The sequence below is a fragment of the Ammospiza caudacuta genome, chromosome 2, assembly GCF_027887145.1.
Source record: "Ammospiza caudacuta isolate bAmmCau1 chromosome 2, bAmmCau1.pri, whole genome shotgun sequence".
Taxonomy (NCBI): Eukaryota; Metazoa; Chordata; class Aves; order Passeriformes; family Passerellidae; genus Ammospiza; species Ammospiza caudacuta.
In genome coordinates, this window is record NC_080594.1 from 17,481,904 (window position 1) to 17,505,179 (window position 23,276).

Genomic DNA, 23,276 nt, shown 5'->3' on the forward strand with positions numbered 1-23,276 from the left:
TAGCTCTGGAAACTGTGCTGCCACCATGTCCAACCCACATCAGCCTTCACTCAGCCAAAAATGAATGAGAGGCTGCAAAGTATGAGCTGTTTCTCAGCTGGTATTAGGTCAGGCCCCAGGCTTCTTCAGAGAGGAAGTGAGAGTGATGAGTAGGACAGAGAGGGGAAGCAAAAAAGTAGGATGTAGTTAAGGAAAAGCAACACAAAAAGGTCTTGCTCCGTGACACCAAGGAGATGAAGAAGGTCAGGGATTTGGTCGTGTGGAGATGTATTGCCTTTGGAAATCACAATTGTGTGGGACAGACTCACTTCTCTGAGAATACACAGAGATGTACTGCTCCACATGTTTTAAAAAAGGAACAGTTCTTCCCACCTAGGCTGCTCACCCACGTCTTCCTCTATGCCCCTGACAGCAATGACACAGCAATCATGTTAGGTGCAGTTCCAAAATCTGCCTGCCGTTGGTTTGAAGCCCTGTGTACCATGTTCTCACATGACTGTGGATGTGACAGATATCATAGCTGGGAAACTTTCTAAAAGAAACCCAAAGCATTTGTAATCAAGCTAAGGAGGAGTGCATGGCAGGTTTTCATCATGTGCCAAGTGCTCCTCAGGGCTGTGGTGACTCAGAGGAGCCCTGCAGCTTGCCTGAGATGGCAGAGGTTGCTTGGCAAGGGCAGGGGCTTGAGCCTCATCCATCAGACACAGAGACAGGAGGCTCACCAGGGCTGACAAAAAGCCAAAGCTGCATGGTTTCTGATCTGGTTGGAATGGGGCTTGTGCTTATCCCATGGTTTAGCCCTGCACCCCCAGTTAGCAGCATATAAGGCAACTTTTAATGTTAGCTGTTCTATTTACAGTGCAAGATCAATGTGTTTGAAACCAGGGAAATGTTTTATGTCCTTGAATCTGGATCTTTGAGTCTTCCTGACTTGTTAATTCATCACAGTGCTTGTCACCCAGATCTGAACTCATGTAAGAAAACCTAGCTTATATCTGGGCAGTGATTCCAAAATCCTGTCCTAATGACTGTGTCCTCCTTCCCTGTTGGTGTTACTAGCCTCTTGTGGGCATATTCAGTAACCTTCTGGGTTTGCTTTGTGAGTCTGTCATGGTGAATTGTACAAGAGTTTCTCTGCTTGGAAGGGGAAAGGGGGATTTTGTGGGGGAATGCTAGAGAATTGAGTGTGTGAGTTACTTTCTGTGAGCCCCAGATGAGGAGTGAGCAAGTCACTAAAGCTAAGTGAAAGTGCAACGTGTCCTCCCCCACATCCCAACTCTGTCAGCTGGGGCTTAATAGATTAATCCCTTAATGATTGTGGCCAGAAGAGGGCTTTGAGGCACTGAAAAAGAGGCTGGGATGACTCTCAAATGAAAAACATAAGCCACAACATATTTGTCTTGGTGGTGGTTTGTTTTCTAACTCCTGTATAGTTTGTGTTTTGAAAACAAATATCACAAATACCACTGAGGCTCTTTGATTTGAAGTTTGTGAGTGAAATCAGTTGATGACATAGATTTGATAACTCTTAGATTGAAGACTATGCTTCAGAGGATTACTTTTTTCCCCCCAAAATATTATTTTATATCTGATTTTTTTTTATCCTAAGCCACAAAAGGATCGAAAGGAGTAAACTTTACCAGGCTAGAATAATATATCTCAAGTTACTGTTTTCTGCAACATAGAAAATTAAGCAGTGTCTGTGGTCTGAGAGCAAGACAGTGGCAGTCAGTGTTCTCTGGGTCAGCCATCCATTAAACATTTTGTCCACTCCAATTTTTACTCTCTCCTTCCCTGGTCAGTTCTGAAAATGGACAAGTGCTTTTCACTTGGGCCCTCTGGAGGCACCTGTTGCTTTTTGGTTCAGTTTGGTACAAGGCTGTCCCTTTGCTCCCTAAATCTCTGCTGCAGGCTGTTTGCCATGAAAGGAGTATTTATATGATATTCCTCTGCTGTGGGGTGGCAGCTCCCTCTGAAGGACCTCACAGAAGAGCTTCCAGGTGGGACGTGCCTGTGGGAGTGCAGTGGGTGAGAGGCATGGCACAAGGAGGACCTGCAGTGAAAGAACCATGACAAATGGCAGGGTTTTCCCCCTCTTGCCATCCTGCAGTCACTTCTTTCCACTCCTTCCTACCCTTTGATTTTCCCTGAGCTGGGTGAGTCACGCTTTCCAGTCCTGCCTGCCCTCTTTTCTGAGTAAGCTTCTCTCAGGGAATTGTTGCTAGGTCTTGGCAAGGCAGCTATTTCTGTCTCTAGCTGTTTCTTCCTTCTAATGGTTTCATATAATTCTGCTCCACATTTGTGTATTTTCCCCTGTGTAGTATTGTTATTATTTGCTTTTTCTGTGCCTTTCTTTTGCCCTTACCTTGAAAAGTAACATTAGAAAAAGAAAGTTACTTTACTGAAAAAATATCCTGTGTTAAAAATCCAATAAAAAATATCAGGTGCTCCACTAACAAGCTGATATTAGAATTACTTTACATTGTTGTAAAATGTGTTCAACATATGTGTATCTTTCAATCCCAGAAGTTTCATATCTACTGGTTGAAATGTAGGTTCCCTATGTTAACACATTTCTTCCTGATGTCCTGTTGCCCATGTTCTTGTGCACAACAAACATTGTTACAAGTAGGTATTTTCATTTGGGGCTGGAGTCATGACTTTTCATCCTGCTCTGCCACACATCAGCCATGGCATTTTTGCTCTTCCTGTCTTTCTTTTCTTGTCAGACTTGGATTTTGCTTTTCTTTGCAGCAGGTACTCACCTCCATCACCTATTCAGCTCATTAAAAATGTCCCCTGTTGTGGCAATGTTCCTCACTCAGGGTCACCAAATGTGGTGGTGTTCGCAGGGGTCCCAGGATGAGGGAAGAGATGAGAATCTTCGCTCCATGTTTCAGAAGGCTGATTTATTATTTTATGAATCTATTATATTAAAAGAAAATTATATACTAAGACTACACTAAAAGAAAAGAGAAAGGAGACTTCAGAAGGCTAGCAAAGGAAAGGAATGGAATGATAATAAAGTCTTGTGACTGCTCACAGCCTTTACACCGGTGGCTGTCACTGGTCATCAAGTAAAAACAATTTCACATGCTGGGTAAACAATTCTCCAAATCACATTCCAAAGCAACAAAACATGGAGAAGAGGAAGCTTATCAGGGAAAAAGATCCTGGCAAAAGGATTTTTCATAAACTATGTCTGTGACACCCTGTGATTTCTGGAGTCAAAGCCCCTGAGCTCCCTAACTCCAAAGTCAGTGACACCTGGGAGAATGGATGAGCTCCGTGCTGCTCCTGCTGATGGCCTGTGGTGTTGGCCATCTGTGCCTCTTTGGGGCTGCAGCCTCCCCTCTTTGCCAAGAGAGATCTTGACCCCTTGTGGAGGCACTCAGAAGCCCCTGAGTCTCCAAAGGCAGCAGGTTTTGCTTCCCAGCTGCTGCAGGAGAGAGCAGGGCAAGGGTCTGGATGAGGCCCTGCCCTGACACATGTTAGACAAGACTGAGGGCAGCACGGGCCTTCAGAGAGCAAACAAAGAGCAGCCCCAGCTGGAACAAACCATCCTGATTTCAAAGAGAACATTGAGCCCATCAAGATTATCAGTTGAACATGTTCCAGTGATACATCACATCTGCCAACAGGAAGGTGGAGCCCACGCACAGCTTCCTGCCTGCAGGGGGAAGGTTTTGAATGTATCACCTTTGGGATGGGGATGTTCTTTCCCACCTCCCTCCTGCAGCTTGCTGGGGCAGGGCAAAGGTGGGGATAAAGTCTGAGGATGTTTTAACATCTATGTTCCAGTGCAGGAGGCACTGGGCACACACCAGGTGGGGGACCAGTGGTCTGGTGCTTTTGCCTTGGTGCCAGCTGCTAAAATTGTATCAGTTAGCTGCATTTGGGAAGGGGCAACACAAGGCACTGAAGGTGACAGGTGTTTGCTCTGGAAAGATTTGGGTGTCCTGTCCTTGCTCACCATGTTTGATATGCATGGTGAGTCCTGGCCCATGCCACTGCTGAAAGAAGAAAGGAAAAAGAATTATGATTAGGATGGATCTATTCACATTTTAGGAAAATCCAGGACAACTTTTTTACACTGAAGGTTGTTTTTATCTACTGGAGCAGGTGACTATTTCACACCTGATACCTCTGTGAAAAATGAGACTAATCTTTTTCCTTTCTATTTTTTTTTATTTTACATATAACTCCCTTCCCATTTTGACCAGGCTCCTGGCTATATGAAGCTTTTACACTGACACCCTGTGAAACTCATTCCAACCTTTCTGAGGGCAAAGTCCTGCTGAAAGCCAGCCATTTGCCAAGGAGAGGTGTTTGTCCTGCACCACCTCCCAAAGGCTGGAGCTATTCTTTTTCCTGTGAGACACTGGATCTCTCTTTTTTCCTATGTGAATGCTGTGCTTATCCAGTTTAGCCAAGACAGAAAAGGGACAGTGAGATGCAGCTCAATGCCTGTGGCCACCACAGGCAGCACTGCAGGGAGGAGGTGGGCAATGAGAACCTGACCCTGGCAGGCAGGAAACCCCACTGGGAAACCTGCAGGTTTCTCTTCCCCCAATTGTTGCCCAGCACTTTTTCATTATTCTTATCTCATATCAGTATTTTCTAGACCCTTTTTTGGCAGTATTACACCAGCCTGGGATTTCCTGCCAGCCTCTTTGGCAGGGGAATGTCCTCAACCAGGGCTTACCCCACCTGGGAAATTCCACCGTGCAGAAAAAGTCCAGGGAGCCGTGCTCACGCCACTGTCCTCCTCCACCCTGCTTCCTCTCACATGTCACAACATCCCTGCTTCCTGTCAGCCAGAGCCAAAAGATAAGTGGTGTGCAAGCCACTGCACTAAAGGTGCCCTGTGGGTACTCAGCCAGAAGCTGAAACTTGTGTGATTTAGTTGTTTTTTTTTTTTTTTTTTTTTATAATTTTTTCTTTTTGTGAACAGAAAGCCAAAGTAAGCAGGACTTTTGTGAGGGAGGGGAAGAAAAATTTCCTTACCACTGCTTCTCTGTTTCACACCTTTAAACCTCAGAGGAACTGCTCAGTCATTCACACAGGCATGGCCATAAGGAATGATCAGTTGCCAATGGGGTGCCAAGAACTGCCTTGTTTTCCATAGAACTATTCCTAGCTTCACTCCTCCAACATGAAGGTATGCTGGTATAATTTTATTTGATTTATTGCTTAGAAAACCTAGTTGATTGAAACAATATTGGCTTCTAATAAGTTTTTATTTGTAATAGCCTCACAAGTGGCTTGTGCTGTAATAATCTGTGTGTTTTGGGGTTGAATATGGAAGAATGATTGGCTTTTGGGAAGGTAATGGGTAACAGCCAAGAGCAAAGAAACCACAAAGAATGGTGTGATTTTTGAAAACCCTTGGTGAATCTGGTGGCAAAATACTCCTAAATAGATTAGCTGTTCTGGGTGACTCTCTCTGAAACAATCTGCATTTTTAGGAGAGGGTGTAATAGCTTTCCAGAGGATGGACGGATGGATGGAAAGCTAACTTTGAGAGTACTGAATGGAAGAAACATTGTTAGTGGAAAAAGGTGTTTTGTATAATCTTGATTACAATTCTTTCCTGGCACTCATCAGTAATTTTGGGATAGCAGAGCACCATCAGCATATGAGCCTGCCAGCTTCAGCAGGACAGGACTACATTGTCATGGTGCAGTGTGAGACAGCACAGGGAAGCATAGAAAAATAGGGATTTACACCTACTTTCTTGTAATTAAAAAAAAAACAACAGTGGGAATGAAAAGAATTAAGTTTACTGAGCTTAAAATTCACTTTAAATTTTGTTATGCTAAGGGGTTTATTAACCCAAACCATAAACTCCTTTTCATCACCTGGCGAGGGTTTCCCTGGCTTACCACACGGGGCTGATTATGCAGCACCTGGTTCATTAACTGCCTGTCTCTAGGAGGCAAGGAGGGAAGAGCCTTGCAGAGGGTAAAATGGGGTCTGCTTTTCAGACCCCAAATGTTTAGGGGCAGGTGTGTGCTGTGATGACATTGGAGATGTGTGTGGTACCAGGGGTGGGTAGCTCGCACGTACTTCAGATGGAACCAGGTGATTTCAGCTGAGACGTGGAGGTTTGCTGGAGGCACAGAGGGAGGAAAAGGGAGACACCCTGGGCTCTCCCTCAGCCAGACTGGGTGACCAGCAGTCAGGGACTAATATCACCTAGGGGCCGTATTTCTGCTCCAAACAAAACTCCATTATCAGCTCTGTGATCACGTTCTGGCAAGTGATTCTTTATTTTTGCTCGTTAGACTTCTATTTGCTTTCTTTGCAGCAAGCCACATTTCCTCTTGCATTTGGTGGCAGTGGGTGGGAGCAGGGTGTGTGCAGGGAGGAAATGTCCTCTGTCACGGGGGGCAAGCACCAGCCAAGCACCATCTGGGCTACTTGGGGCAGCCTTGCAGCCTGCCACCCTGGAGGTCGTGGTTGGGATATCATCATCGTCATTGTCATTGTCATCATTAATATCATCAGTTGCTGGAAACAGGTCTGCAGCAGCAGTCCTGGGCACTGGGGAGCTTCCTTTCCCATCCCTGGGCTGCTCAGAGCAGCAGGGTGGCAGGAACAACCCCATCCCTTTGCTTCCTGCTGCAACCCCGGTGCTCTGATCTGTCTTTTCTTCTCACCTGGACTTTCAAGAGCAGCAAAACTCAGTCCTGATGGTGCTGCTAAGAAACCCTGCTAAGAAACCCCCGTGTGACTTTATGTGTTCCCAGTCACAAACTCCTGACACAAAACGCGCAAGGCAGAAAAAGGAGCTCTTTTACTTTTGCTTTCTTCTTAAGAAATTGGCAGGAAATTAAAAGGAAACTTAAACATCCATGGGCTGGCTTCTGTGGAGAGCAGCGTCCTGTCAGACAGGATGTGTCTGGCTTTGGAAGGTGTCTTTTCCCAGCTGGGAACTGGAGGAGGGAGCCAACGCCTGGGAACAGAGCTCTGCACAGTGCCCCACCAAATCAAAGAGTTTATTTCCAGCTTTCTTGATGTTTTATGCTAACTCGTGCACGATTTACATATTACAGTGAAGCTGTCATTACTGTCCTGGATTTCTTTCTAAACCTGTAGCAGGTGGCTGTTAACTCAATAGAAAGAACAGAGTATTTGGATCCTTTCTGTGATATTTATATCTTTTACGCAGACATCTGGGATTGAGACTTGTGGGACAGCAAATTCTGACCCACAGGTAGAGAGGCATTGTCCCAGCTGTTCCAGCACACATTTAACTGAAGATAAAAACCTGCCTTAGTAGGTGCAGTTCTTCCTAAGGACCAGGAAAATTTTTGTGTCACTGTTTGGAAGTGACCTAACATTTTCCCTACTATAACAAAATTTTATTTGTTTGCCTTGAATTACGTGCTTTTTTCAATGAGAAAATTTCCTGTTCATTGAGTTTTTGTCTGACTAATGAAGGACAGCTCTGTAGCTGAGTTTCAGGACTTTCCCAATGGTCAGATAGACATGTATTTTGAAAGCTGGGATTTCTCTAGTGAATGGATGTCTGAACTGAAAGCATTTAAACTCTATCAGTGGAAAGCACAGTGAAATAAGCTCAAGACATTAGATGAGGGTATTCTCTTCAATGAACTCTACAGTGTCAACATGCTACAAATGCTTTTTACTGGTTGTCTTGCTTCTGCCTGGACTTTCCTGCTCATTAATCTGCACCCTTGAGCTGATGGTGTGCACACAGGATGTGTAGGATTGTGCAAATCAGTGCTGAGGCTTCCTGCAGGTGCTGATCCTGCCACACAAGTGCTGCACAGGTGGGCTGCAGAAATACTGACATTGTGCCTGGGGTTTCTGGACTGGTCAGCTCTTAGACCTGCTGTCTGGTAGATGTGACTGGTTTGCCATGTCCAAAAAGAGCACAAATTTTCAAAATCTACCTAGACAATGTTTTTGAGAGGAAAAATGCATGTTTGAGAAACCTAGATGTATGGAAACCTTAATCTTAGATAGGTTTCTTGCTACTGCACACAAACTGAGCCTAGGAATGCAAGTGTCTTGGTAGAGAACAGTTCAAAAGTCATGTTTTTCTAGGTTCAAATCTCACTTTGAGATTTTTTCCTCCCCCTCCGGTGCTGAAGTGTTGCAATGTGCATTGGGGCAGCTCTGCAGTCCCTGTTAGAAAGTGGTTTTGTTTCACAGTGGTTCCTGTTTGTGGAAGGCAGGAACATTGAAATCAAAGTACACCAGAGCCCAGCTCATCTACTGTGCTTGCAGCACAAGCTCCTGCATCTGACAGCAGAACATGAAATTAATGTGAGCTATGAATGTCAGGTTTTGGTCCAGGCTGATCATCTGGGTTAGGAAGAAAAATGTCTTCAGCATGAGAAACAAGGAAAACTGAGGCTGACCCCTCCAAACCTACACTGAGTCTCCCTAGCAGCACTGAGAAACCGTGCCAACTCCCTTTCTAAACTGGAATACCACAACAAGCCACTTAGTTTGAGGCAAGAAGATGCACTCTCCACCTCACCTATGCACACACAGTATCCTTTAGGATAGGTGACATATGATGTTGCCCTTTGCTATGGGGAAATGGCCTCCTGCTCCTTGTTTACACGCTGTGACATCAGTGCTGTGTGCATTTCTCTCCTGCTGCAAGGCACTAATGAACTAATGAGACAGGTAAGCTGCTGAGAAAACATGACTAACCAGGGTAGTTAGTATGATGGGAAGAACGTCCCCAGACACGAGGTACATATACAAGGAAACTTCTTTCACAGAACTCAGGTCCTCTCTGCCAGCTTTGCAACACTTGCTGGGTTTAGGGTTTCCTTTCTTCTGTACTGATTTCAGCTGGTTTATATACACAGTGTTGAAGGATCCACTTAGGAGCAACCCACTTTTTTTTTTTAATTTACTTTTTTTTTTTTTTTTTAAAATATGAGACAGCTTGAGAGAAAAAGAGCAGAATTGAGGGTATTCTCTGGATCAAAGGAGTAAAGCCCAAAAGAAATATGTTAAATAAGAAGTCTAAGTTTTTCCTTAATATGAAGAATTATACATGCCCCCTTTTGATGTTCAGGTTAATCCCAGAATGTCAGTCTTGGAGACCAAAGTCTAGGAAAAATGTAGCAATACAAGTATAGCAGAGAGGGAAGGAACACTAACTCCTCTGTACCAGCTTTTAGAGTAAAACCCTGTCATGGACCACTTCCAACCTGCTGACAAGTGCTCTCCAGAACCCTTAAAGCAAATGCAGGTACAGACCCCGAATGCTCCCTAGGAGTGGAATTGTTCCTGAGATTTTACCTCTGTTTTTCTCAAAGCCAGTCTAGAAGCAAAGTAAGTGTTGTGCTGCATGGTTTGGGAGGAGTGTGCTGTTGGAAACGCTGCTGGGGTGGGGAGGTGTGGCCGTGGTGTTTGCACACCTCAGCTCACAGTGTGCAGCAGCAGCCTCAATTACACCCAGTGGAGGATAGGGCATGTTTGACATCAACACAGCAAATATTCACTTGCATTAAGCAACTGGGTTGTAAACTACCATTTTTATGTCCAGTTTAAGAAACACCACGAAGGTCATGCTGCTCCAGAAACATATTGCAAAACCAAGTTCTTGTTTCCAGCAGTTTGTGCTCTGACACTTCACCTAGAGGCTGTCCCTTACTCCATGCTGCTGCTCAGGAGACAGAGTGAGGGGAGAGATTTTTTCTGCTCCCATGCCTTCCAAACCAAGGGCTGCTTTAAGAGCTGGCATGTTCCTCACTCACACAGGGAGCTTGTACAGCGTGCCTGGCACAGTGGCTACGTGCTGCTCCACAGGGAAGGCAAAGCTGCACTTACTGGGCTTGCTTTATTCATTCATTTATTTATTTAAAGCCTACATTCCCTATAGCGCTCACCCCAGGAGGTGCCCTGGGGACCAAGCAGTACAGGCACACTGCATCTTTTCTCTGTGCTTGTTCTGATTAGGATGGCAAAGGGGATAAACATGACCTTGGTTAGCCTGGGTGTTTAGCAGGTGGTTAAAGTCTAAGGTGCTGGTATTCAGCCTCTTTGCTTTCTGTAATGAGACCCCTACCCAGCAAGTACAAGCTTCAAGACAACTGGATTTTGGTTTTGTTCTTAACAAAAGTTTTTTCCAGATCCCATGAAGTAGCTCATGCGTGTGCACAAGTCACACTCTCAAAAGTTATTTCATTAATCAAGTATATTGTATTAACCTAAAGCAAGACTGATTGCTTTTAATGCTACAATACTGGGCTGTGCTTTGAAGAGAAGGACGAAACAGAGTTTTCAGAAACAAGTGCATTCTGTTTCCTTTCTGTTGTTATTTGAGATACCAAGATAGGCTTATCTCACTTTTTGCAGGTGCATAGAAAAGTGGTTTCAGGACAAATGCTGCTGCCGACGGCCACTAGTTGGCATTATTGATACATCCCAGTAGGGAGCTGGTGCAATAAAAACACGGGCAGACGGCACATCGGGGAGCTGGGGTGGCTGCCTTATGCTCACCTCGCAGCCTTCTCCAGCTCTGAGAAGGTGGGCTACACTGAATTACAGCTCGGCCAAAGAGGCCTGAAACCAGCTGGATGCCTTCCCAAGGAGGAGAGGTGACAAGTGCTTTTTTCTTTGGTCACCACCCTGCCCCAGAGGAACTTTGGTTGAAGATGCCTCACAGGGTTTTGGTCACCACAGATGTTACGTAGTGCTTGGGCCAAAACCCAAAACCCATTAATGCTCAAGGTCTGCAGCATTAATAATTACAGCTTGTGGATGTAGCAATAATTTGCCAGTAACTCTCAGAGAAGCACTTTGAGAACACAGGGCTGCTGTGAGCCAGCACATCTTGTGCAACCAATGGGTGTGTGTTTATTTTTGAAAGAGCCTTTTGTTATGGAGCTTGGTGGAATTAGACTTGCCTTAATCTGCTTTGCCTGGGAGTAGATTTATGCCAGGAGACCTGATAAATAAAATGTCACTGATGAAACAAGTATGAGCTCAGGTATCAAATTGTTGCCTGAAATGGATTTTGCTTGGTAAAAGGAGAGCAAGTCAGCAATTCAACTTTCATGGGAGGAGAGTGTTTGGAATAGAAGAGGAAAAGAAATTCTATGCCCTCTTCAGGGAAAAAACCAAACACAAACTCATTAAATTGTTTTATAGAAGAGTTTTCATTCATATGTTGAGACTAATCTCCAATTAAATCCATTCCAAAATTGTTATTGAATAGCAAGGATAAAGGTACTGCCTGTCCCTGCCTGCATGTGGTTTAGGAACCTTCTAAACACAGAAGAACTGCAATGAGACAAAGCCACTTTTGATTTGAAATCTCTTTTACTCTTGACATTTTCAAGGCAACTGCAATGACAAATCTAATTTTCTGGGTTATCAACTTCTCAGATTTGCATTACCATCCACTTGTTGAAAGACAAGATGCATTTTGTAAGAATGGTAGAGCCTCCTGTGAGATTGAAATGAGCGGGTTTCTGGGCTCCCTGGCAGGGATGAGAACACAAAGGTCCATCAGTTGGATCCACTTTAGAAAGCTGAGTTGTGGGTCCTCCTCACAGCCACTGAATGTGCAAAGAGCATTCGTGGGCTCCAGGATCTCTGAGCACCAAGGTCTTTTCAATGAGGAGAAAAGCATCTGCTTAAGGTTAAGGTATCATAACTGAGGTCTAAGGCTCGAAGAACAGGGAACCATCTCTTTGCTTGTTTAAAACACACAGGCTGATTTAATAAACCTCACTTGTGTAAAGTGCTTTGTTAAATAAGGGAGGAGGTGCGCTTGGGGGTGAGTTTCTGCTTAGGGAGCAAGTGAATTTTTACCCTTATTGGGGTATTTCTGCCACTACTTGGCATCTGATTTTGTTTTATGGGTTCTACTTACAAATTTCACTCTGGCTGCATAGATTCAATCTACGGTGTAAAACAACAGTCTTTGGAGTAGAAACCTGCCTAGACAGTTCTCAGCAAAACCCTTTGTTCACTTGATGGTGGGAGAAATATTTGAATAATATAAAGCAATTCCCTCCTGCCTCCTCATGGGCTGATTAATATCATTTCATATAGCACCTGACCCATGCTATTCAATACAATTAAAACATATAAATTATAGACCTCCAGTTTGCATAATATACTTTAGAAAGACCACGTAAGAACATATTGTTTTACTACACATTTATTGGAACAGCCACAGTGCTAAAAACATCCTAATCTCAACTTTGTGGGCAAAATTGCTCATTTGTATTTTAGAAGATGGTGACTTCAGCAGAAATGGGAAAGCAGATATATTTGTTTGAAAAGTAGAAACCTGAGAAGTCTTCCTGAGAACGTTGGTAATAACTCAGTGATGTTAACAGTAATCGCATGGTTTCACCCATTTTTGTTTTGGCACCATGCTGCTTTCCCACTTCTCCCCAAGAAGAAGGTTGAGGTGGCCTTGACCGAGAGGCTCTTACCACCACAGTATGGTGCAAACTACAACCAAAATCACTCCTTGTCTGCCCCTGCCTGCTCCAGGCCGGGTAAGAGGATCAGAGATGACTCATCTCAGTTGTGAGTAACTGCTCTCGTTCCCTTTCTCGCTGGATGCTGCTCATGGGATGAACATGACCAAAAAGAGTCTCTGTTCTTCCATGCCTGTGTCTTGGAGCCAAGGACTGGCAGGAGTGGGGCAAAGTGTGAGGGATGCCTGAAATGGGGACATGAGGTGGCATCAGCAGCGGTGGGAGGACAGAGATTCTGCTCATCCCCACCTCTGCAGCTCCATAAGAGGGTGGCAATCAGAGGTAAGCGAGGGTTGCCAAGGCTGCATCTGGACAACGCTCTCAGGCTCAGTGTGATTCTTGGGGTGTCCTGGGCAGGGCCAGGAGTTGGACTCGATGGTCCTGATGGAGCCTTTCCAACTCAGGATATTCTGTTTTCCTGCGAAGCAAGGGAAGCAAGCTTGGCCGACAAGGTGTGAGGCGGCACCCCGGATCGTGATCCCACACAGGATCTCCGGGGCAGAGGCAACGGGGTCAAGCTTGGCCGACAAGGCGTGAAGCTGCACTCTGGACCGGGACTCCGTGCCGGGCTCTCCCGGGCAGAGGCAGTGGGGGCAAGCTTGGCGGACAAGGCGTGAGGCGGCACTCCGGACCGTGACTCCCCGCCGGGCTCTCCCGGGCTGAGGCAGCGGGCCTCACGGGCAGGCTCCTCCCGCCGCCCTGACGGGAAGCGCGGCCCCGCCCGGCGGGCCCCTCCCGCGGGGGGCGGACCCGGTATAAGCGCGGCCGCGGCCCCGCGCCCCCAGAGCCGCCGCGCCGCCCGCCCAGCCCTGGCCGTGCCCGTGCCCGCTCCGCCGCCCGCCGCCCCGCGCCGCCGCCCGCCGCGCCGCACCGCCATGATCGTGGAGAGCAGCCGCGACGCGGCGCCCGATGGCGGCGACGGCGGCGCCCTCAGCAGCCCCATCAACCTCGCCTACTTCTACGGGGCCTCGCCCCACTCCAGCGAGGGCAGCTGCTCGCCGGCGCACTCCTCCGCCCCGGGCTCGCCGGGATCCGACTCGGACCTCTCGGTGAGCAGCCGCGGCGGCGGCCGAAGGGACCCCCGGGGCGGCCCCCGCCCCGCGCTGCAAGGTACGGCGGGTCCCCGCGGAGGCCCCGGCTCCGGGGGGTGGCGGGGAGAGCGCGGAGCCGCGGGTCCCGCTCCGTCCCCTCGGGGGCGAAGCCTCTGGCGTGGGGAAGCGGCCGAAGCGGGGAAAAGCGGGCGCGTTTGGCCGGCGCTTCGGTCCCGGTGCCGCGGTGCTCCCATCAGGGGCAGCGGAGGAGCCGCACTCCCGTGGGGTGGAGAAGGGGTACGCGGAGCAGCTGTCTGGCTCCTCTCTGCTAAACCAAGCTTTAGGTGCCTTTCCACGAGAGTTTCCAGATTGTTTGGGGTTTTCCCCTCTATTTATTATTTGTTAAACAGTAAACGAAATGGGTGGCTTCAGTTCGGGTTTTGTTTTCGTGTCTCCACAGTTGAACAGCACATGGGGGGGGGAAAGCAGCACAGAGGACCTTTCCAGGGGGTCCGTGTGAAGAACTCCGTGAAGGAGCTCCTGCTGCACTTCAGGAGCAGCAAGCAGATGTCCTCGGCTCCTGCCACCGAGGAAAGCAAGGTAACCGGCAGCTTTCTGCGCTGACAGGCTTGGTTTTAATGGTTACTGAAGCTGGCAAGAAAGCACTCTGCGGTAATGCTCGAAATGAGCTTTATCTCCACTGGATGGAGTCTGTGTTTTTCCTTTTCAACACATAATGGAAAAATGCAGCTGGGAAGAAATCAGAAAGGTGGTTTGCCGTGAGAGAAGGAGGCATTTAAAACTGTTCTTGCTAAGCTTTATTTTCTAAAGGGAGTCTGGATAAAGATACATTTGTGTTGCGAAACCGCAGAAATTCCGTGTTGGCTGGAATGAGATCATTCATTGGAAGGGTTAGGGATTTTTCTCAGATTTGTTTGTTGTGCTATTGCGCCTCTGTGCAAAGCACACAGGGTAGGCCCTTTCACTCTGAAAGGACAAAAAATTACAGGAAATTCTGAGAAGATTAAAGGCTGTTTTTGGTTTGATTAGATTATTATTTTGTGAGTGTATGTTTGAAAACTTCCTAGATAAGTGTTTTCAGAGGAAGATATTTGCATAGGAAAGTTCATGGCATTAAAGAATTGTAAAATTGGCTGGGTTATTAATGTTTCAAAAAATTCTCTGGCCTCTGGAAGGAATAATATATTTCTCTAGATTTTCTGGAGTTTTGTGGTATTATAACAAATGGCTTGAAAAGCCTAAAGAAAAACAGTGGGTTTTATTTAAGTTTCATTAAACTATTTCCATTTTCTAACCTTAATTAAAAGCAATTAAGTTAGGGTTAGACAACCACGTACTAGAATTATTCTAAGGTATATTCTGTGTTTATAGAAGGAAGTCATGGCTGCTTTCTTGTTATTGTTTTTTTTGTTTTTTTTTTTGGGTGGATTGTTTTTTGTGTTTATTTGTTTTTGCTTGTTTTCCCCCAGAAATAACATTATAATAACAACAGAAAATTTTGGATTTCTCTTAACAGGCACAAGGAGGATTGGCGAACTACGAACCATACACAGGTAGACCATTTTTTAATACATACACTGCAGTAACATTTTAAATAAATTGTGAGAGTATCCTCTAAATGGATTCTGAATTTATTTTCTTTTCATCAGAACTGAAGAGCATACTGGGCCACAGTGGCAAAAGGAAGGCTCCTGAACTCCTTTCTGATGGACCTTCTTTCAAGCGCCAAGCGAATGTTCACCCACATCTCCTGGTAAGCCTGTAGTAATTTTTTCCATGCCTTTATTTTTCAGTTTCTTTTGTGTGATCAGAAACTACTAGGTACAACTATACCTCGAATTTTCTGGGGCTTGTTTTGATTTGCCTTGTGTTGTTTTTTTTTCCATATCCATCAGACCCCACCCCAGACACCAACTTCTATGGATAGCATGGAGGAGACCCATAAAGCTGAGCCCAAGCACGAGAGCAGCTCTGATCTGCTTCAGAACATTATAAACATCAAGAACGAGTCGAGCCCCATTTCCCTGAACACGGTGCAGGTGAGCTGGTTGCACTCAGTCTCCAGCCACGGCTCTCCTGCCGAGCAGTACCAGGACAGCCCGGGAACACAGGCCTTCTCCCCGTCCCAGAAGTACCAAGCGTTCCAGGACCACACCAGCCAGCACATGCTTGATCCTCCACAGCATTACCAGTTCCCTGCGTCCCAGAGCCAAGATTTGTCACAGAGTTACCCCTCAGATGGCTCCTCCCTGGACTACAGGCCCTTTGTTGGCAGTGACCAGTCCCCTGCCTACCAGCAGAGCACCTTTGAGAGCCACGAGCTGCCGTACTGCCCGCCGCAGAGCTTCTCCTCCCTCCTGAACGACTCAGAGGGCTCGGACAGCATCTCCGCTCCCCTCCAGCCACTGAGCAGTGCCCACCCCCAGGCTGAGGCTGTCCCTCATGCCCCCAACTTCAGCTTGCTCTCCAGCAACCTCTGTGGCAGTCTGGAGCGCAGCATCTCTCTGGCTACTCTCAATGTCTCGCTGCCTGACCAAAACGTTGCCAGGAGCACAACGCAGCTGGGCAAGTCATTTTTTCAGTGGCAAGTGGAGCAGGAGGAGAGCAAGCTGGCTAACATCTCTCAAGACCAGTTCCTCGCAAAGGATGCTGATGGAGACACGTGAGTGCTGTTTATCTTGGTGTTTCTTCTGTGGGAGGTTGCGGAGTGTTTCTGTTTGGGTTTTGGCAGACTGTGGGTTATAGTGAAGCAGTTCAATAGCGGTGTTTGTGTCACAAGTGCAGTGGTTTGGCTGATCAGGGGAAAGGTGTGGTGTTGCTGATGGCTGCCATGCAGAGCTCCAGCACACTTGAGTAGATGTATTTTCTAATTTCAGGTGCTTATTGTTAGACTTGGTTAAAAGGGGAGTAAAACATTGCAATTTAGATGCTTTAAATTGCCCTGGTAAGAAAATATCCATGTTCCTGTCTTAGCTTCAGACCTCCTCTGTATAACTGGCAGCATAATACCTCTTCTAGACCTTTGGTTCTCTGCTGTCTTGAGCCCTGGTTTGTGTCTGGTGGTGTAACTCTGTTGCCTCTCTTTCCTGCAGCTTCCTCCACATTGCTGTGGCCCAGGGCCGTCGAGCACTCTCCTATGTTCTTGCAAGGAAGATGGCTGCCCTGCACATGCTGGATATCAAAGAGCACAATGGCCAGGTGAGGTTCTGAAAAAAATCTTTGCACCTGCTTTCTGCACCTGAATGCTTCTGCATGTCTGAATCCTGGGAAAGATGTGGTGAAATGCTTATTTAATATTAACCCCAAGATTTAGCCTGCATACTAATATTAACCTTGAGCTATTAATACTTCTTGGGATCACCTTGAGCTGGTAAAACTATGTGCTCTGCTTCATTTGTCCTGGCTTCCTAGTATTCATAATCACTGCTTAAATAATACCAGGTACCTAGGGTTTTTATTTGTTTTAGTTGCTCTTTCCTGTTAGAGATCAGATGACTAATAGCTCAAATTTTCTTCTTGATGTTTGCAGAGTGCTTTCCAGGTTGCTGTGGCTGCCAACCAGCATCTCATTGTGCAGGACCTGGTTAGCTTGGGGGCTCAGGTGAACACCACAGACTGCTGGGGCAGGACGCCGCTGCATGTCTGTGCTGAGAAGGGGCATGCCCAGGTCCTCCAGGTAAGAGCCAGGCAGGCACAGCTCTGCCCCAGCCACTGACTCTTACCCTTAGCTGCATTGGGAAGCTCTGGAAACACCACCACACCAAAAAAATCCCTCCTTTATCTTTCTCTCTGGGTAGCCTTGTGAGTCTGTCTACACATAGAGCTTAAAGCGGGACTGAATTTCTCATTAAGGTTCTCATCAACATTTTTGAGTAATTTTGGGGAATCCTCTAGTTTACCAAACCAAAACAGTAAGTCTCCTCTTAGCTATAGGATCAGCAAATAGTTTGGGTTGGAAAGGACTTCACAGATTTTCTAATTCTAATGCCCCTGCTGTGCTCAGTGACACCTTTCACTAGACCAGATTGCTCAGAGGCCCATTCAGCCTGGCCTTGAACACTTCCAGAAATACTGTTATTTATTGCAACTTTATTACAGCTATTGCAGCAAGACAATAAACAAATTGGAAGCAGTATGTGGTTTGGATAAGATGTAAATGTGTGCCTGTTCCCACTTTTGTAGGCAATCCAAAAGGGAGCTATGGGAAGCAATCAGTATGTGGACCTTGAGGCAACAAACTATGATGGTGAGTAGTTAAGAGTTTATAATTTACAGAGTCACTGGATAGTACAGTGTTTTATAGCTACTGATGGGAATGCAATAAAATGCAATATTTCCTTTTCAGATGGAAATTTACAGGTGCAGTTGACATATGTCAGATGAAAACGTGATTAGTCTGTGTCTGTCAGGAGCTCTTTCTTCTTACACGTGATTGCTGTGTTTGGCATGGAGATCTTAGGTTGTAACTGGCCATTGTTAAAACATTGGTGTGCCAGTGTTGTCAGTGGATACAGTAGCCAGAATCTGGCAGTAGAAAGCTGTTCTGTTGTTCCCTTCTCCATAAACCAGCTCTTTCTAACATACAGTTTGTACAAAAATACATTTGAAATTGATTCTTTCACCCTCTGCTGGCTGAGGGCCCAGAGTAGACTGCTGCTTCACTGTTCTGTTGATGGACAGTACAGATCTCAGGCTGCTTGGGTCCAGTCACTGTCACCTATAAATATGGAACCATCCCTGGACTTAATGGGGGTAGAAGCTCCTTTATCCAACCTCTGAAACCAGCTGCCAGTCAATACTTCTGTATTGCATTTGTTCATTCATGATGATTTTTGGGTTTTTTTTTGTATGTTCAGGTTTGACAGCATTGCACTGTGCAGTTCTGGCCCATAATGCTGTGCTGCATGAACTGCAGAACTGTCAGCCACCTCACTCCCCTGAGGTCCAGGAGCTTCTGCTGAGAAACAAGAGCCTGGTAGAAACCATCAAGATCCTGATACAAATGGGAGCCTCTGTTGAAGCAAAAGTAAGTAAAATGCCTTAGTGTGAGGTGCCACATTCTCCAGAGAGAATGTGGAAGCAGACTGTGTCCCTTTCTCCCATGCTGCATTGGTTACAAGGGAAGAAGACTAATTTGAAAGCTTCCCTACAGCTTAATTTACCCAGATGGGCTGAGAATGCTCCATTTATTCAGAGCAGGGTATTATCAGTGCAAACGAACCCTGGGGAAGGAGGGAGGTGACAGGCTAATCTCTAGACTAAGAATGGCGCTACGCTGGCTGCAGTGAGTGAGTGTTGTAAAAGTAAGAGTATGTTTGGAGCACTCTGAGGTACCCATAGTAGTGGGGTGCTGATGACACCGTGTTCTTGAGCTGCAAATTTTAATTAAGAACTGCTTAGCTGTGCAGTTCAGGTCTGTGCTGTGCCAGACCATTACTTAGCCAAAATATCAAATATTACATTATATAAGCTTACCTGCAGATGAGATCAGGTTCCATTGTTCATTAGATGTTGATATTAAAATATATTCAGATTCACTTTTGATGAATTGTAGTGCAAGTATGTTTGCTCAACACTCTGCAGTTACTTTGCTTTCTATTTTTATTTGTCTGCATGTTCCCCCTGGATAGGTGAAGCACCTGCAGGGAAGACTAAACAGTTTCTTTTTTTGATAGGATCGCAAAAGTGGTCGCTCCGCTTTACATTTGGCAGCAGAAGAAGCAAACCTGGAGCTCATTCGTCTCTTTTTGGAGCTGCCCAACTATCTCTCTTTTGTTAATGCAAAGGTATGGTGAATTTTCCATAATACAGACAGAGAAAAGAGAGGCTTGTGCCCCCACTTTCCCTTCATGGAGTTGCTTTGTGCTCCCCAGGCTTACAATGGCAACACAGCCCTGCACGTGGCGGCCAGCCTGCAGTACCGCGTGAGCCAGCTGGACGCTGTGCGCCTGCTCATGCGCAAGGGGGCCGATCCCAGTGCCAGGAACCTGGAGAACGAGCAGCCAGTTCATCTGGTTCCTGATGGCCTTGTAGGGGAACAGGTAAAAAATTCACAGCAGCCCTCTCCTTCCTTCTGTCCATGTCCATGCAAAAGCTGCGTTCCACTCCAGAACTTTCTTTCGAGTTTTGCATTGCAGCTTTCAAGGAAAAGATTTAGCAAGTACTATTTTATTCTTTAGATCTTCAGCTTCAACACCAAGATCAGAATATACAGACGAATTTTAGGTTTCATGTGCAGCTTTTATTTTTTCCATCTTAAAAGCTTTTACCTGTCAAGATAGGCTTTGTTTCTGTAACCCTGCAATGTACTGAAGGCAATACTCCTCTTTCTCATCTCACTGTGGTCTGAGTTCATGCTTTTACTGCTCTTGTCAGAATTAGTAATGACAGTTCTTAGGCCTGAGTAACAGATGAAGAAAATCACTTTTTCCTACTTGATAAAAAAACTGACTCTTGACCTAAGATTAGTAAATTAAGCACAGCTGAGTTGCTGACTGTTGCATTTCATTGGTTCAAATGCTGTAAAGTGGGATCACTTCTGGTGTGACTGAACTCAGGACCTAGGCTTGGATAAATGAATGCAAAACTGGATCTAGGGTGGGTTTTTTTCAGGACTCACTTCAAGATGATGAATTCTGATGTTTCTGTCTTTTTCTCTTCTCCAGATAAGACGTATCCTGAAAGGGAAGGTGATTCAGCAGAGGGTGTCGCCGTTTTAGGCTCCATGTTTCTCGGAGTTCAGCAACTTACACTCACTGTCAGTCAGGCAGTCCTAGTCTATCTGTAAATAGAGCATTTGCCTGGTGTGGGCAAATGTTAGTTGTTTCTATGAAACAAAAGTATTTTGTTCACTATTATATAGTGGGTTACATAAAAGTAAAAAAGCCCCAAACCCAGCAATCAAATTCCTCCAGCCAAAAGGGAATGCTTCATTCCCAATATATGGAACATTTTCCTGGCTACCTGTATTTCAAAGCTGTAGTGAGACTGATTTTATTTAAACAGCCATACAGATAACTTCTAGACAAGGAAGACAAGGAAATTCTTTGGGATTTTTTTTTCAAATTTTAGAGAGGGCTGATATAGGTCAAAATTGCAGAGATTGTTGTGTTTTTAGTAACACTTACATGCAAGAGAAATTAAATATTTTTGAAGTTGAACATTTATTTATGTAACTTTGCGGCTTTGTTCCAGTATCTTGTGCAGGATTGTATATAGTCACTGACATTATTGTACAGCTGTATAGTTCTGTGAATCTATTGATCACTTGGGGAAGGATCTGGAGAAAAAAGTTCCTTGATCTTGAACTTGCAAATTGCGTACAGAGTTATAATAATACACTGGTGCAAATCGGGTAAATTCTGTTTTTCTGAAAGACTGAGGTTGGAAAGTAGAGTTATGATAGATTGTCCCTGGCACTGATTTGTGCATACTTTTGGAGTTATGTAATAAACCAGGAAAAGCTGTGGTTCCTCAGGGGACTGTGTCAGTTTTTCTCATACCCAGTAAGGGTTTTTCTTGTGATAGAACAATGGATTGAGAGAGGAGGATCATTATTTTTATAGTATGTATGTAACTTGTACTTTTAATCCTGATTCAGTGCAAGTGTTTGGCTGCACTTTGCTGTTGATGCATGCTGAAATCTCTCAATGTTAATTATAATACTTCAACATGTGTAAGCCTTACTAGTATTGGTGGGGCTTAAGCACATGCATAAGTAGCTTGCTGAATTGGGCTCTAGTTAATTCTAGAGACTAAAGGTTTTCCACCTCCTAAGCAGAGTTAGTCCATTTATGGTTTTACCTTATAGGTATAGTGGCTAGCAAAGTAATATTTGATGTTAACAGTTTTTCTATTTTTTAATAATTATTAATGGAAAATGTATACCAATGATGCTGTATACTTGTGTTCTGTTGGATAAAACTTCCTCCTGTCATTTTCTGAATGATCCATGCTGGGCTGTAATCCAGTAATATGTTCTCTGTATGGTCTTTGTATGGTCTTTGTTCTTAAACTGTTTTTTTTTTTTTTCATCACATGCAGTTCTCTGTTGTAACCATTTAATTAGTATGATTATGCTGTTTTGGCAAAGTATGTCTTGTAGACAAGCTAAATGAAAAAATCTGATATGCAAAGGCTTAGTTGCAATGTATTTCTTGAAGGGTTATGTGTAACTTGTGTTTGAATAAACATGCTCATTCAGTTCTGGTGGTTACTGTGTGTGATACAAATAATGCTGTAGTCAAGCTTGAGGTAAAACTGATTTAGCATGGTAATAGTGTGAGGCTGAAAAGCCATTTGCTAAGATGAAATGAATTCTTACCATTCTTACCATGCTGGTTATTCTTTCTCTTGTTTGGTGCTGGTGCTCTGGGTCATGCACTGTGCACTTTGTGTTGACTGGGAACTGAGTAGGTGTGCCCCAAATCGAATTTATAGTCCCCGGGTTGGAACCTGAACCCTTGTCCCTGCATACTGGAAAGAGTGATGGCAGTTCTGACAATGTTATGGTCTCCCCCATGCCTTCCCTGCCTTGGTCCTCAGTTCTGGCAGCTCAGGCACAAGTGTCACCCAGCACAGGTGACAGTGTTTGTTAGGAAATAGGGCTGTACACATGGGGGTGGGCTGTCTCCCTCACAGGTGGTGATGAGGTGGTTCTGAGCTGGCAGTGACCCCTCAGGGGGAAGAGCTGTCATCACAGCCTGTCCCAGCTGAGGATGGAGCTGGAGAGGTGACAACAGCTGAGGTAAAAGTGGATGCAGCATTAGGATCTGTAGGAAAGGAAGAAAACCAAGAGCGCTTCTATGTAACTGTATGAACCTGCTGTCCAGCCTGCCTTCCTGCTGCTTGTGCTGAGGGTGCAGGTGTGGGAATTGGAAGAGGCCCAGAGGTGTGGAGGAGCCTCCTTGCAAGGAGCAGCAGAGTAAACGAGGACAGTCCTGCAGAGCCATGACAGGCCAGAGAACCCCAGTGGGGATGAACTCACTCTCCCTTTCAGCATGAGAGCTGGAAGCTATTGATGAAGGTACCATGCACACAACAGGCAGTGGGAAACAGAATTGAATTTCTTATTAGGATATGCAAAGGTGAAATGGCCCCTCTATGTGAACAGCTAATTGTGTCTAGGTTGTGTTTAAGGTGCTGTCATCTGCACCTCTCACTGCAGGTGACCCTGCCTTGGGTGTAACATTATTTATGCAAGGAACCTGATAGTACTGTTTCCAGTTAATTTTAATTTTTTTTTATAAGACATGGTTACACAGGAGAAGGAGCTGCTGATGAGATATTCTGGCCCTTCAGATCAGCCTGATCTGACTGCCTGGCACTCCTTTCTGGTTGGCATTGACTGAGTCATCTCACATAGGGTTCAAATACCCTGGGCTTGTAAGGGTGGCACGTGTTCAGCCAGTGCTTGAGCATGAAGCAGGTGAGAGGCATTTAGCAAGGTGTGTGGTGCTTTCTGTGGCACTTGTGCCCTTCTGCAAGGGGCACTCCTGGCACTCCAAGTTAGAAAATTCCTAGGGGGAGGCTCTCGTGTTTGAAACTTACTTCATCTGCCTGGAGTGTAATTTCATTGTCTGGAGAGTTCAGTAGGTAATTTCACAAGAAAGCATCCCTGCTCTGACTCATTTTTCTCTCCTATGATCTTGGGAAGGTCTGATATATCTGACCCAATTTAACTAGCTAATCGAAGCAATTCCTTTTTACTGAAGGCCAAGTGACACTAAAT

At 45.5% G+C, this 23,276-nt stretch overlaps 1 protein-coding gene across 1 annotated transcript; it reads left to right on the top strand.

The window, feature by feature from the left end:
- Positions 1-13,314: 13,314 nt before the first annotated feature.
- On the top strand, positions 13,315-21,731 carry NFKBIZ (NFKB inhibitor zeta). The gene is made up of 12 exons (XM_058825314.1): positions 13,315-13,604; positions 13,986-14,125; positions 15,063-15,099; positions 15,196-15,299; positions 15,442-16,208; positions 16,639-16,744; positions 17,076-17,222; positions 17,729-17,792; positions 18,403-18,572; positions 19,222-19,332; positions 19,420-19,587; positions 20,212-21,731. The coding sequence occupies exons 1-12, from the start codon at positions 13,370-13,372 to the stop codon at positions 20,263-20,265; spliced, it is 2,103 nt and encodes a 700-aa protein (XP_058681297.1). The 5' UTR covers positions 13,315-13,369; the 3' UTR covers positions 20,266-21,731.
- The last annotated feature ends 1,545 nt before the right edge of the window (positions 21,732-23,276 follow it).

Coding starts and splice junctions, on each gene's coding strand:
- NFKBIZ (XM_058825314.1), top strand. CDS start 13,370: ATGATCGTGGAGAGCAGCCGCGACGCGGCGCCCGATGGCGGCGACGGC. Junction 14,126..15,062: donor CTGCCACCGAGGAAAGCAAG/GTAACCGGCAGC, acceptor TTCTCTTAACAG/GCACAAGGAGGATTGGCGAA. Junction 16,745..17,075: donor TCAAAGAGCACAATGGCCAG/GTGAGGTTCTGA, acceptor TGATGTTTGCAG/AGTGCTTTCCAGGTTGCTGT.